Source organism: Saccopteryx bilineata, chromosome 4, assembly GCF_036850765.1.
Source record: "Saccopteryx bilineata isolate mSacBil1 chromosome 4, mSacBil1_pri_phased_curated, whole genome shotgun sequence".
Classification (NCBI taxonomy): domain Eukaryota; kingdom Metazoa; phylum Chordata; class Mammalia; order Chiroptera; family Emballonuridae; genus Saccopteryx; species Saccopteryx bilineata.
The window spans coordinates 93,117,209-93,131,013 of NC_089493.1; the positions used below are offsets into that span (position 1 = coordinate 93,117,209).

At 47.3% G+C, this 13,805-nt stretch overlaps 1 gene segment (V, D, J or C); it reads left to right on the plus strand.

Moving 5' to 3' along the window:
• The window catches only part of LOC136336050 (T-cell receptor alpha chain constant-like), a 503,949-nt gene extending 492,288 nt beyond the window's left edge, over nucleotides 1-11,661 (plus strand). Inside the window, 4 exon segments of the C gene segment in view lie at nucleotides 6,940-7,191; nucleotides 8,698-8,742; nucleotides 10,021-10,128; nucleotides 11,119-11,661. Of these exon segments, the coding sequence occupies nucleotides 6,940-7,191; nucleotides 8,698-8,742; nucleotides 10,021-10,127 (404 nt within the window).
• The last annotated feature ends 2,144 nt before the right edge of the window (nucleotides 11,662-13,805 follow it).

Genomic DNA, 13,805 nt, shown 5'->3' on the forward strand with positions numbered 1-13,805 from the left:
GGACCAGAATCTTCTTTGAAGTACATAGCTCCAAGGCATGTAGGAAGGTGTGTGGAAGGAAGACTGAAAAATTCACTTGTGGGAAAGGCTTTAAAGTTGCCATTGTTCCTAGTGGGTCAACCCTGCAAAGTGTTGGGGCACCATGGGGCCTGCAGTTGACTAAATCTGTATCTGCCCTCAAGCTACGGCAAGAGAACTAGCTATGCAGCTGACATGGTGTCCAGCCATTGCCCGATTAGAATGCAGCTATTTCATAATGATTAGCAAGAAATAATCTGCACCATGAGGCCGTTGGTTGCATCCGCAAGACTAGGTAAAACAAACAGATTCAGAGCACAGAGAATGGAAGAATAAAATTAGGCTAAAACTTAGGATGAAATTTTAAATACTTGGAACTAAAGAAAGAGCTTCCAAGGACTATGTATTTAAAAGAGCATATGTTCCACAGGTAGTAATGGGTATTTTTTTAAAAAACGATTATTGGATCAAATAAGTTGAGAAGCTCTGGATTTCTTTACCAGCAGGACTTCTCAGAGCCTTTAAAATGACAATATACATTGTCAGTCTTCAAGACTGAAATGTAGTATACAGCATTTCCCAATTTATTTGGGCTTAGAACCCTTTTTGCAGAGAAACTTAGCAGGACTAGCATTCTGTGAAATCCTTACTGAGGAGTACTTGTCTAAACCACACTCAAACTTTGGAGACATTTTCCCCTATGGACATCAACCTGAATCTTAGAAACCTCCACAGAAAGATTCTAGAACCCCACGTGTGACTTTCTCCAGATTTTCACAACCCTCACAGTTAAAAAGTAAGTCCTTTTGTGCGTTGATGTGAGTATTCCTACAACAGTTTTAGTCTGTCTTCCTCTGCCCTCCAAGAACCGCTGTCTAGAAGGGGTGCCCTTCATAGGCTCCCATTCCATGACTAAGCCCTCCCCTGGGTTTTCTGTCTTTTCCAGTGCTATAAATTCCCCCTCAGGATGCATTTCCAAAATTAATCCCTGGCTCTCCTCCAGACTCTTGATTTTCCTTCTTCATTTCCAGCTGTGAAACCCAGAATGGGCACCCACCCTCCAGATGGCCAGACCAGCTCAGGCTGGCTATGAAGGAAAGGTCTGTAGGTGATGATACTTCCCACACTGAGGAATTAGGAATCAGTGAGCCAGACTTCTCTCCTGTGTCAGAGAAAGGTGATTTGGAGGAAGCTGTAACACAGGAACAGGAGACGTCACTGCCCCAGGCAAGCTGACCCTGCCAGGTTAGAGTTCTTGTAAAGCATGCTCCTATTGTGTGTCATATGGTAACTATGGTAAACTGACCTTTGGAGCCGGGACCAGGCTGGCTGTACACCCACGTGAGTAAGACCATGCAAATGACCAGGACAAAGGTATGAGAAAACAGGCAATGATTTATTGCAAAGTCAGGGATATATGGAGCATTTGTTTTCCATTTCTGTAACCTCCTGGTGACTTTAAAGGTTCCCATTTCTCATGTTAAAGACAGAAGTGACAAGAGCCAGTAAAGTAAATAAAAATTTGAGCAGAATAATTTATGAAAACACAAAAAGAGTTCCAGATTTTCAGCGCTTTCAAGCAAAGCTGATACTATCAGCACCACATAATCTGAATATTCAGGAAATTAGCTAAGTGTCCTTGAGGGAAAGAGATGAGCTAATGGCAAGTGCTAATTCTCTTGTATTGCAGCAGGTAGCCAAATCCCCTGGTTTGGCTAATGAGCAAGCTGTGGGGATACTTGCTCACAGAATCTCCCTCTCTGATGTTTAGTAGAGTTTTGAACCTCTCTCAGGATAAAAGTGACTCCAACCCCTATGTAGACAGCAGTTATACTATATGAAATAACAAGGCATAAAGACAAGATAGAAGGGGTTCATAGCACAGTTTGCAAGGCTAGCAGACCTGGAGAAATTTCTGGGTCCACCCTGTCCAGCTCCACTTTCTTAAGAGCAATATGACAATAACCACATCATAATAATATGAGACAATGCCCAGTATATAGAAAGTAATCAATAAGTGGTAGCTTTTCTAAATTATTATTATTAGTATTATTATCATCATCATCATTATCATCATCATCATCAAGGTCTTGTTCTACTAAAGCTTATGTTATTGTAAAAGGAAAGAGAAACAGCTTCCCTGAGAAATAGGAGGTCTATGAAACAAAGACCTGGGAGACTTTTAGGATGGTGCTCTCAGATCTTGGTGAGTTCCAACAGATTAACATCAGGAAGGTTATTGCAAAGACCTTGCTTGTAGTGGGGTATACCAGTAATAACAAGCTAATCTTTGGAGCAGGCACCAGAGTTAGCGTCCAGCCAAGTAAGTGGGGCAAGGGTGGACATTGACAACTAATTCTTCTTTGTCCAAGATGCTGAGTTGATCTCAAGTATTTTCTTCTCTAGGGTCCCAAATGTTTCTTTTCACTCATCCTTCGAATATCCTCCCACATAGCACTCAGCACTCCAGAAACATCCTTAGTCTGGGACCTTAACAATCATGAGGCAAGTGATGAGCAAGTAGTCCTGGGTCTGAGAAGATCCCTGAGCCAGGGTTTCTGCTCTACTAAATTCTTGGCTTATGGGAATCACAATCTCCAACCCTGTGCATTGCAGCAGGATGGATCAGGAGGAAAAGATTGAACACACCAGAGACAAAATCTCAACACAAAAAGAAGAACGCCTAACTCTACAGAGTGTGATTCTCCAGTCTTTGTGGGAAATCAGTGCTTCTATTGAAGTAGGAGGTGGGGCCAGTGAGTTTCTGTAATAGTGTCACCTGCGGTGTGAATACCGGAGCAATGACTGGTAAACTCACATTTGGGAAAGGAACTCAAGTGTCCATAATCTCTGGTGAGTCATCCCAGGTTGCAACATTTGCAACCCCATGAGCCACTGTCACTGATCCCTCCTCTTGGGATATTGATGATGACTATGGTGAGGCTATTTGTGAGTGTCATAACTAATTGTCTTATGGAGGCTTCTGTGAAAGGAAAAAGGCATCATTATCAATCTGTAAATTCTGTGTTTCTCTAGGTTGAACATATTAAAATTTAATTCTAATTATCCAATGAATATTTTTAAATGCCTTCCATGTTAGCATCATGCTACAAAATGTTAGGCTGAGTATAAAGATATCTAAGATAGATTTCTGACCAGTCCCCAAAACTATACTGTCCCTAGTATAAAAAATAGCAAAAGGGATATAACTATTGTAAATTCAGCAACCTAAAGACTATTTTAGTATTAATCAATTGATGATTTCAATAGGCACATTAGAGATTCAGAGGAATCGGGCCCTGGCTGGAAAGTTGGCCTCAATGGAGAAGGTTTTATGCAGTAGGAAGAGTTCATTTAGCTTGAAAGATTGATAAGATCTGTGCAAAGAAAGAAAGAAAGAAGGTAAAGGGGGCTCCAGGCACAAAGAACAACAAGAAAGAAGGCATGATCTTGAGAATAAACAAGGCACATGCATTTAGGCATGAGTAAACATATCCGATAATAAAGCTGGATAGAGAGAAAGGCAACGATGTCTTCTTAGACAGTGAAGAAAAGGAATACTAGAGACTTCAAGAGAATATAGACAATCAAGGCCATGGCCAGCCAGTGGGAAACTGGGACTCCAATTTAGAAATGCAGGTCGGATGTGAAAGTGAGGGAATAGCACTTTCCATGGACAGCTCAAGGCCTGGGGACCTCCCCTCTCCTTCCTCAGTGGACTGTAAGAGGAGTTACCCCATTCCTCAGAGGGGGAGAAACCCAAGGGTTTCTGTAATAGAGACATTGGGAGTGGTAAGATGGTGTTACCTTCCGGCTGCAATTTGGCAGAGGCACCAGAGTTTCCATTATTGCCGGTAAGTCGTCCCAGGAAGTGCTACTGCCTCCTACTGCGCCCAGAGCCTCAGTGGGACTCAGAGTCACATTTCTGGGTTTCTAGTGTCTAACTACATACAAAGCACAGATTTAGTGGTAAGGGAGTTTTCAATCACTGCTGTGCCCTTGGGGATCTAAAGCACTAGAGCATTGGCACATTTGCTTTCGTGGTTAGTTTTAAATTAAAATGAAAGGTTAGGATCTAGAATAGCTGAACTTCCAAAAAGTGGATCCAGTCTTGCTAAAGCTGGAGATATCATCGGTAGTAGGACATGTTTATCCTGCTAGGGTGAAACAGGACGCTTCTGCCCCCAGGGCAGATTGACCCCTAAAGCCCTCCAAATTAAAAGTGACTCATTTCTTGTTTTCAGATAAAAATATTAAGGTTTCTTGTTTTCAAGACAAAAATATTAAGGTTACACCAGAGATATGTGGAGGGTAAAAATAAAGGGGGCTAAAAAAATCAAGTTTAGGGATGGGTACCTAATTTCTTTGACCAAAAAGTCTAATAAGCAGAAATTTTGCAAAACCTAATGGTCATCAGCCCATGTATTTATTCAGCAATTGTTTCTTGAGCACATACTACAGCTATGGTAGTAAACTAGGGATGGGCCTTTGCTGTCACAGGATAACATCCCAGGGAGCCAATATAAAGAATTTGGTGCAATTGTACCCGTACAGGGCATATAAGGGACTTGAAAAATGAAATTCAAGATTTGGAAGATCATGGCAGCCCCTAAATGTCTTGCCAAAAAGTTTGACCATTATTCTACAAGCAATAGGAAGTCCCTGAATTATGTAGAACAAAAAGTGACCCAATCACCTCCATGTTTTAGACAAGTACTTTGAAGGATGAGCTCAAAGAAGAGATTGAGAAGGGGAGAAGGGGGAGAGGATGAACAAGAGAGGAAATCAGAGGCAGGGAAGCCAGACAAGAGAAATGACAGCAAAAATACAGAAAGGGAAGCCCAAAGGGTATAAACTGGTAAAAACAGGATGTGGAAAAAGGCTAAAAATCACCTCAATTCTTCTGACTTCACGTATTTCTATTTTACTTTGATCTCTCACTAGCAAAGCTGGGCAACTGGTCTGTCCCTGGTAGTCACCCCTCACAAACTCACAGACGGCTTTCACAAACTCACACTCAGCCCCTGCTGTCTTCCCTCAGAATCTCCCGTCCCACGGGGTGCTCTCTCCAGACCAGTGCTATCCAGAACTGTCTGTCGCCGTGGGCATGTTCTATCAGTCTGCACCATCCAACACAGCAGCCCGGCTCTTGACCTCTTAAAATCAAGTTCTAATTTTTAATTAAATTTTTAAGTTTATTTCATTTTGGTTAACCTTAATTTAAATAGCTACATGTAGCTAAAGACTATTGTATTGGACGGTGTGGTCTTGACCTTCTCCAGCCTGATACCCACTAGCTCTATGACTTAAGTGAGTATTTAACCAGGACTTAAAGTTGAGCATCTGTCCCCTGTGGTCATCCCCACTCTCCCCTAAAGCCAAACTGCATCTGGTGGTGCTTGTCCTCAGCCTTCTTTCTGAGGCCACTTTCTCTTAGCATCTCCACACCCTTCCATGTTCCCGTTCCCAGTCCCGCCCATGACTGCCACTAATGACTAAAAAATTCTTTGGAGTATGTTGGTAGCACTAATAGTTTCCAGTCTCTTCCCTCCCAGTAAAAGATTTATATCATAGAGCCTTAGCCCACAGTGATGCCAGGCCCCACAGTAAGTGGAGATTGGAGGGGAGCAGGCAGAATCCTCTGATGTCCCTTCCATGTGACCACAGACCCAGCCCGCTCCACTGCTCCAGGGGTTGCCCCACCCACAGGCAGTTCTGCCTGGACTCAGCATCCCACGGGCATGCCAAGGGTTGATTTCCCAAGTTTCAGATCCAGCTGGGTGTCTGCATGGCCAAGGCCGCCCTGAATGGCTCAGCAAGTGGGGTGCACCTCAAGCCTGAGAAGCCTTGTTTGCATGGTGAGGAGCTACGGGGGCTGAGAACCACAGGGGCAGGAAGCTGGCGTTCCAACCCTGCAGTAAACTCCCTGGGTGGCCCCAACGTGTTAATCCTCCCTGCAAACCTCCGCTTCTTCCTCTGATGGCAGGAGGTCTGAAAGAATAAACAATGAGAGTTGCATTAAAAACACAAAACCCTGCTGAAATACTGAAAAATGATTCTCAGCACAGAAAAAGCCTTTAGCGACTCCTGCTTCCTGGGGTGAAGAGCAGAAACTATCCTATTACTGGGCGGCATATTATGGTGGCAATTCCCTTGTAGCATCAGTAGCTAAGGTTACTCACATCTGTTCAATACTTTACAGTTTATTAAATACAATTAAATATGGAAAAACTCTCACTTGTTTCTCAGAAAAGCCTGGTTAGGAAGGTGAACTAGGCAATATCTTCATTTTATAGGTGAAATTCTGGAGATTTAAGGGGTGGTGTGACTTGCTCAGGCCTTGTATCGAGGAGGTGGCAGAGCCAGGACTTGGACAGAGGTGTTTTGATTGATAGCCCAAAACTTTTATAGATGTGAGAAATCTCCTGGTAATGTGACCCATCTTCTGACTTAATTTCAGCTTATCATAAACCTCCAGGTCCTTTCAATGCCCAGCCTGACTGTGGGAGACCAACTCAGGTTCCAAGATGTACGGTTTGCTCTGCTGGGCCCTTTCTCTATGCTTGGTTTGTCCTTCCAGAGCTGCTCGCTAGGCCTGCTGGGCTTCTGACCAAGTTCAGAGCAGTATCGCCAAGTGGGCCTTCACTTCTGCTTTCCTGGAATGGCAGGCAGGGCCTAGCAGAGAGCATTCACTGAGAGCCTGGCCTCTTGGTCAGGACTCATGGCTTGAGCCTGTCCCTGAGTCCCAGTCTGCTGCAAGCAGCTGCATTCTAGAATGTTCTTCCCCATCGAATGCCAAAAATGTGACTTGCCAGCCCTGCAGAGCCCTGCTCTTGCCCATCACTGGCATCTGGACTCAGGCCTGGGTTGGGGCAATGAGGGAAACGAACATCTGTTAACCCAGCTCCTTTTGGCCCACAGACATCAAGGACCCAGACCCTGCCGTGTACGCACTGAGAAGCTCTAAACCCAGCAACACTTCCGTCTGCCTATTCACTGATTTTGATTCCAACACCAATGTGTCAAGCTTCATGAACGACACAGTGTTCCGCTCAGACAGCGCAGCATTGGACATGAGGGGCGTGGGTTCCAAGAGCAACGGGGCCCTGCTCTGGAGTAACACTGAGCTTGAATGTGAAGGCAGCTTCAACGAGGCCTTCTACTCCAGCTCAGGTAAGTGCAGCCATGGGGCCTGTGCAAGCTGAGCCTCCATGGCAAGAGGCCTGGCTGTGGCTGGGGCTCACTCAGGCCAATGATATCTAAATACCACTGTGACTGTGGCCTCAGCCTCATCAACTGTCAGCCAAACCCCCTACCCTCCTGCTACTGAGCACCAATGAGCCCCATCCTGGCAGGCCACAGAATGTCCAGGGCAAAAAGATATGGGGAGAGGTGGTGGGGGAGGGCCCAGGTGCTCACTCTCACCCACCCTGAATTCCCCCTCCCTGCCTCTGCCTGTGCTGCTTGCCCCTCACTGCCCTTCCAGGCCCCATCCAAATGCCCTCCTCCAAGTCCACTCCCCTTGCTTCTTTCTCTCTGCCAACTCCTGACCTCACTCAGTCATTCAGTCATTCAACAATCAATGATTATACCTACACAGCATGCCAGGCACTGGAGTAAAGTAGCAAACAAGTCAGATGAGGTGTCTGCCCAGAGAAACTCCATTCTAGCTGGGGGAGACCATCCATCACCAAGAAGTGATATAGATAACTTCAGATTGTAGTATATGCTCTAACTTGGAGTTGAGGAAAACGCCACCTTAGGGAAAGCAGTCAGGAAAGGACTCTCTGGGGAAATTTATTTGAGCAGAGATATGAAAGACAAGAAGGTACCAGAGAAAGGACTCTATGGAGTCCTGAGACAGGAGCTTAGTGAGAAGAGGAAGCACAGTGGGAAATGAAAGGGAAGAAGCAGGCAAGGGCTGGACCACAGGGCCTAGCAGGCCATGAGAAGGCAGATACTATTCTAATTACTGTCAGAAGCTGTTGTCCAATTTACTTTATTGTAAGAGCACTCTGGCTGCTCAGTAGAGAATGGATGGCAGGAGGAGGAGGAGGAGCAGAAAGACAGCTAATGCAGAAAGAGGTCAGGACAGGGTGGTGGCAGGGGAGTTGAGTGACCAACACTAGTAGGGATTCAAAGGCAGAACTATGCAGGGATGAGAAGGAAAAGAGGATACCAAGGTCAGCGAGGTGGCTGGATTTTATGCTGGAGCAGCTGAGTCAATGAAAGTGCCGTTTACTGAGATGAAGAGAACAAAGGAACAAATCTGGGATGCAGGGATGGAAACTGTGGGCCACAAGAAAGTATCGGTGCCCCTTACGGCACTTGTCACTGTGTATGTCTTATTGCCTCGACTGGACTCCAGCCCGGAAGCTGCCCAAGGGCACAGTGTGTGTCTGATAGCTCCTATGGCCTTGAGTCATGTAACGTGAACTTTGCACAACCAGCTCTTGTTAAGTGAATGAAATGGTGCCCAGAAGCCAGGGTGTTGGTCCTGCCAGGGCCAGTGGCTTTCCCCAGCAGGTGCCCATATGCAACAAGTTCCCTCCAGCTCTCTCCTCAAGGAAACGTGGAAAGCTGTTGGCACTCACTTGTCCAACCCCTAGGAAGTCTTGAGTGGAAGAGTTGACATGCTCTGGACTCTAAGAAAATCTCTTTTTTTTTTTCTCCTTTTAGACTTTCCCTGTGATGCCACATTGGTCGAGAAAAGCTTTGAAACAGGTAAGAGAGGAGTCTGTCCCACCTTTCCAAGATTTGAGGGAGCAATGAACCTACAGTAACACCGCCTGGGGTGGGAAGGTGGAAAAGAATTTGTGGATCTAGGAATAAAGTTATGAGAAACAGCCTGGTTTGTGACCAGGTGGTGGCACAGTGGATAGAGCATCAGACTAGGACATGGAGGACCCAGGTTTGAAACCCCGAGGTTGCTGGCTTGAGCACGGGCTCAACAGCTTGAGCACGGGGTTGCTGGCTTGAGTATGGGATCATAGATGTGATCCCATGGTCGCTGGCTTGAGCCCAAAGATCGCTGCTTGAAGCCCAAGGCTTGAACCCAAGGTCGCTGACTTGAGCAAAGGGTCACTTGCTTGGCTGTAGCCCCCCGGTTAAGGCACATATGAGAAAGCAATCAATGAACAACTAAGGTACCCAACGAAAAATTGATGCTTCTCATCTCTCTCCCTTCCTGTCTGTGTGTGTGTCTCTCTCTCTGACTTTCTCTGTCTCTGTTAAAAAAAAAAAGTTATGAGAAACAGGAACAGCAGTTCAGGCCCTGGTCAGAGCCACCTGGGGTCATTCTTGAATCTCCAGGTTCCTGTCATCATCTCTAATTTTGTTTTCCATTCTGGGTACTTTGAAGATGAGTCTCTAGTTTTACTTGAGCAATGACTCATTCCTAGGTTTCGGTATTCTTTTAAATCACTCCACTGTCAGGAAAGCCTACAAGAGCTTTGGGGTGGCCCAGCTATGAAATATCTGATGTATAGACCTAAACTAAGCAGGTCACCTGAGGACAGTTGCCCTCCAAAGCCGGGAGGGGGGTTCCTTGTTGCCCTCCACAGTCAGGGAGTTTTGCTTTCTTTCAAGAAAAGCAGAACTCATGTCGGTGGTGGTCTTCTCTCTCGAGGATCCCTGCCACTCGTCACCACCTACCTTGGGTTCATAGTCATTTCCACTTGAGCTGTTATGAGTCACCCATCTTGTGATTCAGCCATGGGATTCTCACTAAGAGGCCCAGACCCAAGGGATTGCAGTCAGTTCTGAGCACCCACCTCACCTCCATCCCCTGAGGGGCTCAGAAACAAAGTAAGGACTAAGTGCAGTTGGTATTTTCCTTTTGAAATGAAATACCGAGGAATGTACAAATATGTGTACGAGGGGATGTGCTCAGAGCTTAAGGGAGAGTTGGATCCGGGAGCCGAAGGCCACCCCAACCTGGTTTCGGAAAAGCCATAGGGTGCTGTGCAGACTTATAACCACTCTGGCCTGTTGGTTTTGCAGATATGAACCTAAACTTCCAAAACCTGTCAGTGATTGGGTTCCGCATCCTGCTCCTCAAAGTGGCCGGCTTTAACCTGCTCATGACGTTGCGGCTGTGGTCCAGTTGAGGTGAGGCGGCATGAGGGTCTCTGGGTGCTCCCAGGGTCTTCTGTTTAGGTGCTAAGTCTGGGCTCACCACACTCCTCCATTTTTTCCTGTTAGGAGTTCCTACTGTCAATAGCAATGGCCTGGAACACATTACACTCCTCAAGAGACAATGGTCACTCAGTTGAGTCACATCTCCCCTATAAAGTACAAACAGTTGCTGTTATCCTCATTTTGGGAATGAAGAAACAGAGGTCAAGTAACATCAAGGGCCACGCACTAATAAGTAAAAAAAAAAAAAAAATAGAGCAACCTGACCAGGCAGTAGCGCAGTGGATAGAGCATCAGCCTGGGACACTGAGGACCCAGGTTCAAAATCCTGAGGTCACCAGCTTGAGCGCAGGGCACTGGCTTGAGTGTGGGATCATAGACATGACCCCATGGTCGCTGGCTTGAAGCCCAAGGTTGCTGACTTGACCAAGGGGTCACTGGCTCGGCTGGAGTCCCCTGGTCAAGGCACACATGAGAAAGCAATCAATGAACAACTAAGGTGCCACAACCATGAATTGAAACTTCTCATCTCTCTCCTTTTATGTCTGTCTGTACCTGTCTGTCTGTCTGTCTCTCTTTCTCTCTCTCTCTCTCTTAAAAAAAAAATAGAGCAATTCAGGACCCTGAAGTACATTCATTTATACCTTCTACTATACCTTTTATCCTGCCTTCTGGAGAGGAGGGGTTCCCAATTCCTTTCCTCATGTCCTGTGTCTCCAATAGAGTAAGAAGACATTATACTCCTATTACATCCTAATTCTAGTTAGAGTCTCTACACCCTTGTCCTCCAGTGTCCCTGGTCACCCTGCTGACAAGTGCATCCTGTCCACCACCATCAAAAAAGAACTCTAGGGTCCATTTGCTGCTAGAATTCTACAAATAAAGGCATCTCCTTCACATCCCTAACTGCCCTGGATCGGTTGTCTCAGTATCCAGCCTGACTTCTGCTCTTCTTCATCCCAGGTCAGCAAGAACGTGAGAGCCCAGTGGTCCTCGCCCCTCGCTCCTCGCTCCTCACCGCCCTCTTCTCCCTCAAGCAGAGAGACACACTCCATGGAGGAGGAGGTCCCTCCTACTTCTCTGGCCCACTGGCAATACCACCAACTGGATCCTACCAGATATTTGTGATCAAGATGCTAAAGAGCTGCCAAACACTGCTGCCACTCCTGTTCCCTCATTGCCGCTTGTCACTGCCTGGTGCTCCTGGTGAAGACAGGGTGCTGCTGCCTCTCCCGGCTGTGAAGACACCGCCAGCCCCTTCCAGAGACTGCCTCTGATGTCGCACTGGGTGATGGACCACCAGGGGGTTCTCTCGGGTTCTAGCTCCTGGAGAATGTTTTGAAGAATTTATATCTTTTAAATAGTGTTCATAAGGAAATACATATTGCCATTTTCCCCAAGATGTAGAGGGGAAACTATCTTGTTATCTAGGCCCTGCTCTGCTGTGTATCTGAGCTACGTTGTATATTCTGCTGCCCTGGCTTCATTAAAAGCAATTGCGAAGAGCAGAGACTGTGCTTCTGTTTGACTGGTTTGGGTCGGGGTCATTTTCAGCTTGCTGTGGGTCACCCGCTAGGCAGAAAGAAACCAAGACATTTGTCCATGATGACATTTGGGAGCCTAACTCAACAAGCTGCTCACTTCAACCTCTTCCTGGAATAACTTCTAAAAAATTCCACTTAGAAGGCTGTGTTGGGAGCCAGGCAAACCCACTTTAAAGCCTGGGCCCCTGCTCTTCCACTTTCGTGCCACACCACTGGGCCACTTGTGGCAGGAGGCCTGAGTCCACGAGTGGTAGTGACCTGTAGCTGAAATTTGGCAGACAGGGATCACACAAGTATCTCCAAAATGCCACCCACTGTCTCCTGCCGCCCAGAGACATTTCCTTTGCCTTTCCTTTCAGACTGGATTCCCATAGAAACTGTACATTGCTCCCCAAATTTATGGCTGAGGGCCACCCAATACTCCACTGCCTGAGTCCCAACCCAGGGCCCAGCTCCTTGGGGCGCCCAGTCTAGGAGGAGGGGTGGGAGGAGATTGTGACCCTGGCTAGACTTCACACTCCCCCCATCCTGGATGTGAGGAGAAGGAAAAGGGAGATGAACTCGCTCCTCTCGAGCCCAGGGACTAGGCCAAGGAGAGTAGATGTCTCGAGCCCTCCCTGGAAGACAGGAAATGGGATTCCCTGGGGCCCTGGGAAACTCCTGAGCCTCCCGCTCACTAGCTGCCTAAGCACCTTTCCTCGTGACACAGATGCTGATTGGAACACCCCTCAGAGAGCACTCAGCCATCCATCTCACAATTACTGCTATCAGGACTAAAGCCTAGTGCTTACTAATTCCCAGGGGCCAGAGGGCACCCCATTCAAATACCTCCATGGCTCACCCACATGTCTCTGACCACATCGGCATGCAAGTCCTTCCAGCTACAATTCAAGCTTGCTTCTTTCCACAGGGACAGAGCCACCAGTTCAGTAAGTGGCCGAGGCATATCCCTCCCCTCCATAAGCTCCTATAAAATGTCAGTTGAGGCGGAAGGCGTCTCCAGCCCTATGCATCTCTGCTCCTGCAGCCTCTGGTAACACTCTCCAGTTCTCTCTGAGCTGCTTCATCTGTAGCCCGACTACAAGCCCCTGTAAAGATACTAATAAAAGATCTCAGTGGAAATCCCATCACAGCAGCTCACTCACACATAGGACAGAAACCTCCTTCCCAAAAGTGGGGTCTCCTCCTTCCCTGAGGGGAATGCGAAACTGTCTCCGCGTCACTGGTCTGACACATGCTTGAGAGCCCACCTTGGCGATTTCTCTTCATTTTCTTCCCCATATTAAATGAAAATACCCTTGGGAGGGTTAATAGAGCAAGTGTTTATCAACCATTAAAAACTTAGGGCGAATTAGTTTGTCTCTTTTTCTCCTAAAGTAGTAATTAACTTTGGTCTGTGTACAAAGATCTGGAGAGGGATAAATAGGCAGCCAGGGAGGCAGGTCTGCTCCTGAGAGTTGGCTGCAAAGACACTGAGGCTGAAAGGGACACAGGCTTGGGTGAGAGACCCTGGAAGGCAGTAAAGGGGCCAAAGACAGACCCCTCCAAGAAACCCTGGAGGACACCCAGTGAAGGAGGCCAAAGGAGCCGGCAGCGTGGTGACAGCCCAGCGCCCTCAGAGGGCGGGCCCTGCAGTCACTGGACTCCTGAGGCCACCAAGGACCTATAAGGAGATCTGGTTGAGACTGGGGATCCATCCTAACCCCTTCCAAATTTTTCCTTCCAGGCCCCACTCACACTGAGGGTGTCAAGGCCTCAAGCAGGTAGGAGGCCAGCCAGACATCAGGGTCAGCACTGGTCCCTAAGAAATTTCCATCTCAAACTAAGGGCCCCTTGGTTCCAGAAAGCAATCACCCTCAAGTCTGAGGCTGGATCAGAAAGCAGTTCAAGAGCGACTCGGTGTGCTGTGGGGCGGTACGGAGAGGCCGCTCATCTTGTCCACTCTGTTCTTGCGTCCAGCCCAGGCTCACTGCAGACATCAAGGGGAATTAAAGAGGCCTGTGAGGAGGCCCAAGGGAAGGGTTCCTGTGCCCACTAGGAGGGTCCCAGCCACGTACATGTCCCCAAGGCCAGTCATAGAATGGATTTTTCTGGACAGAAGCACTG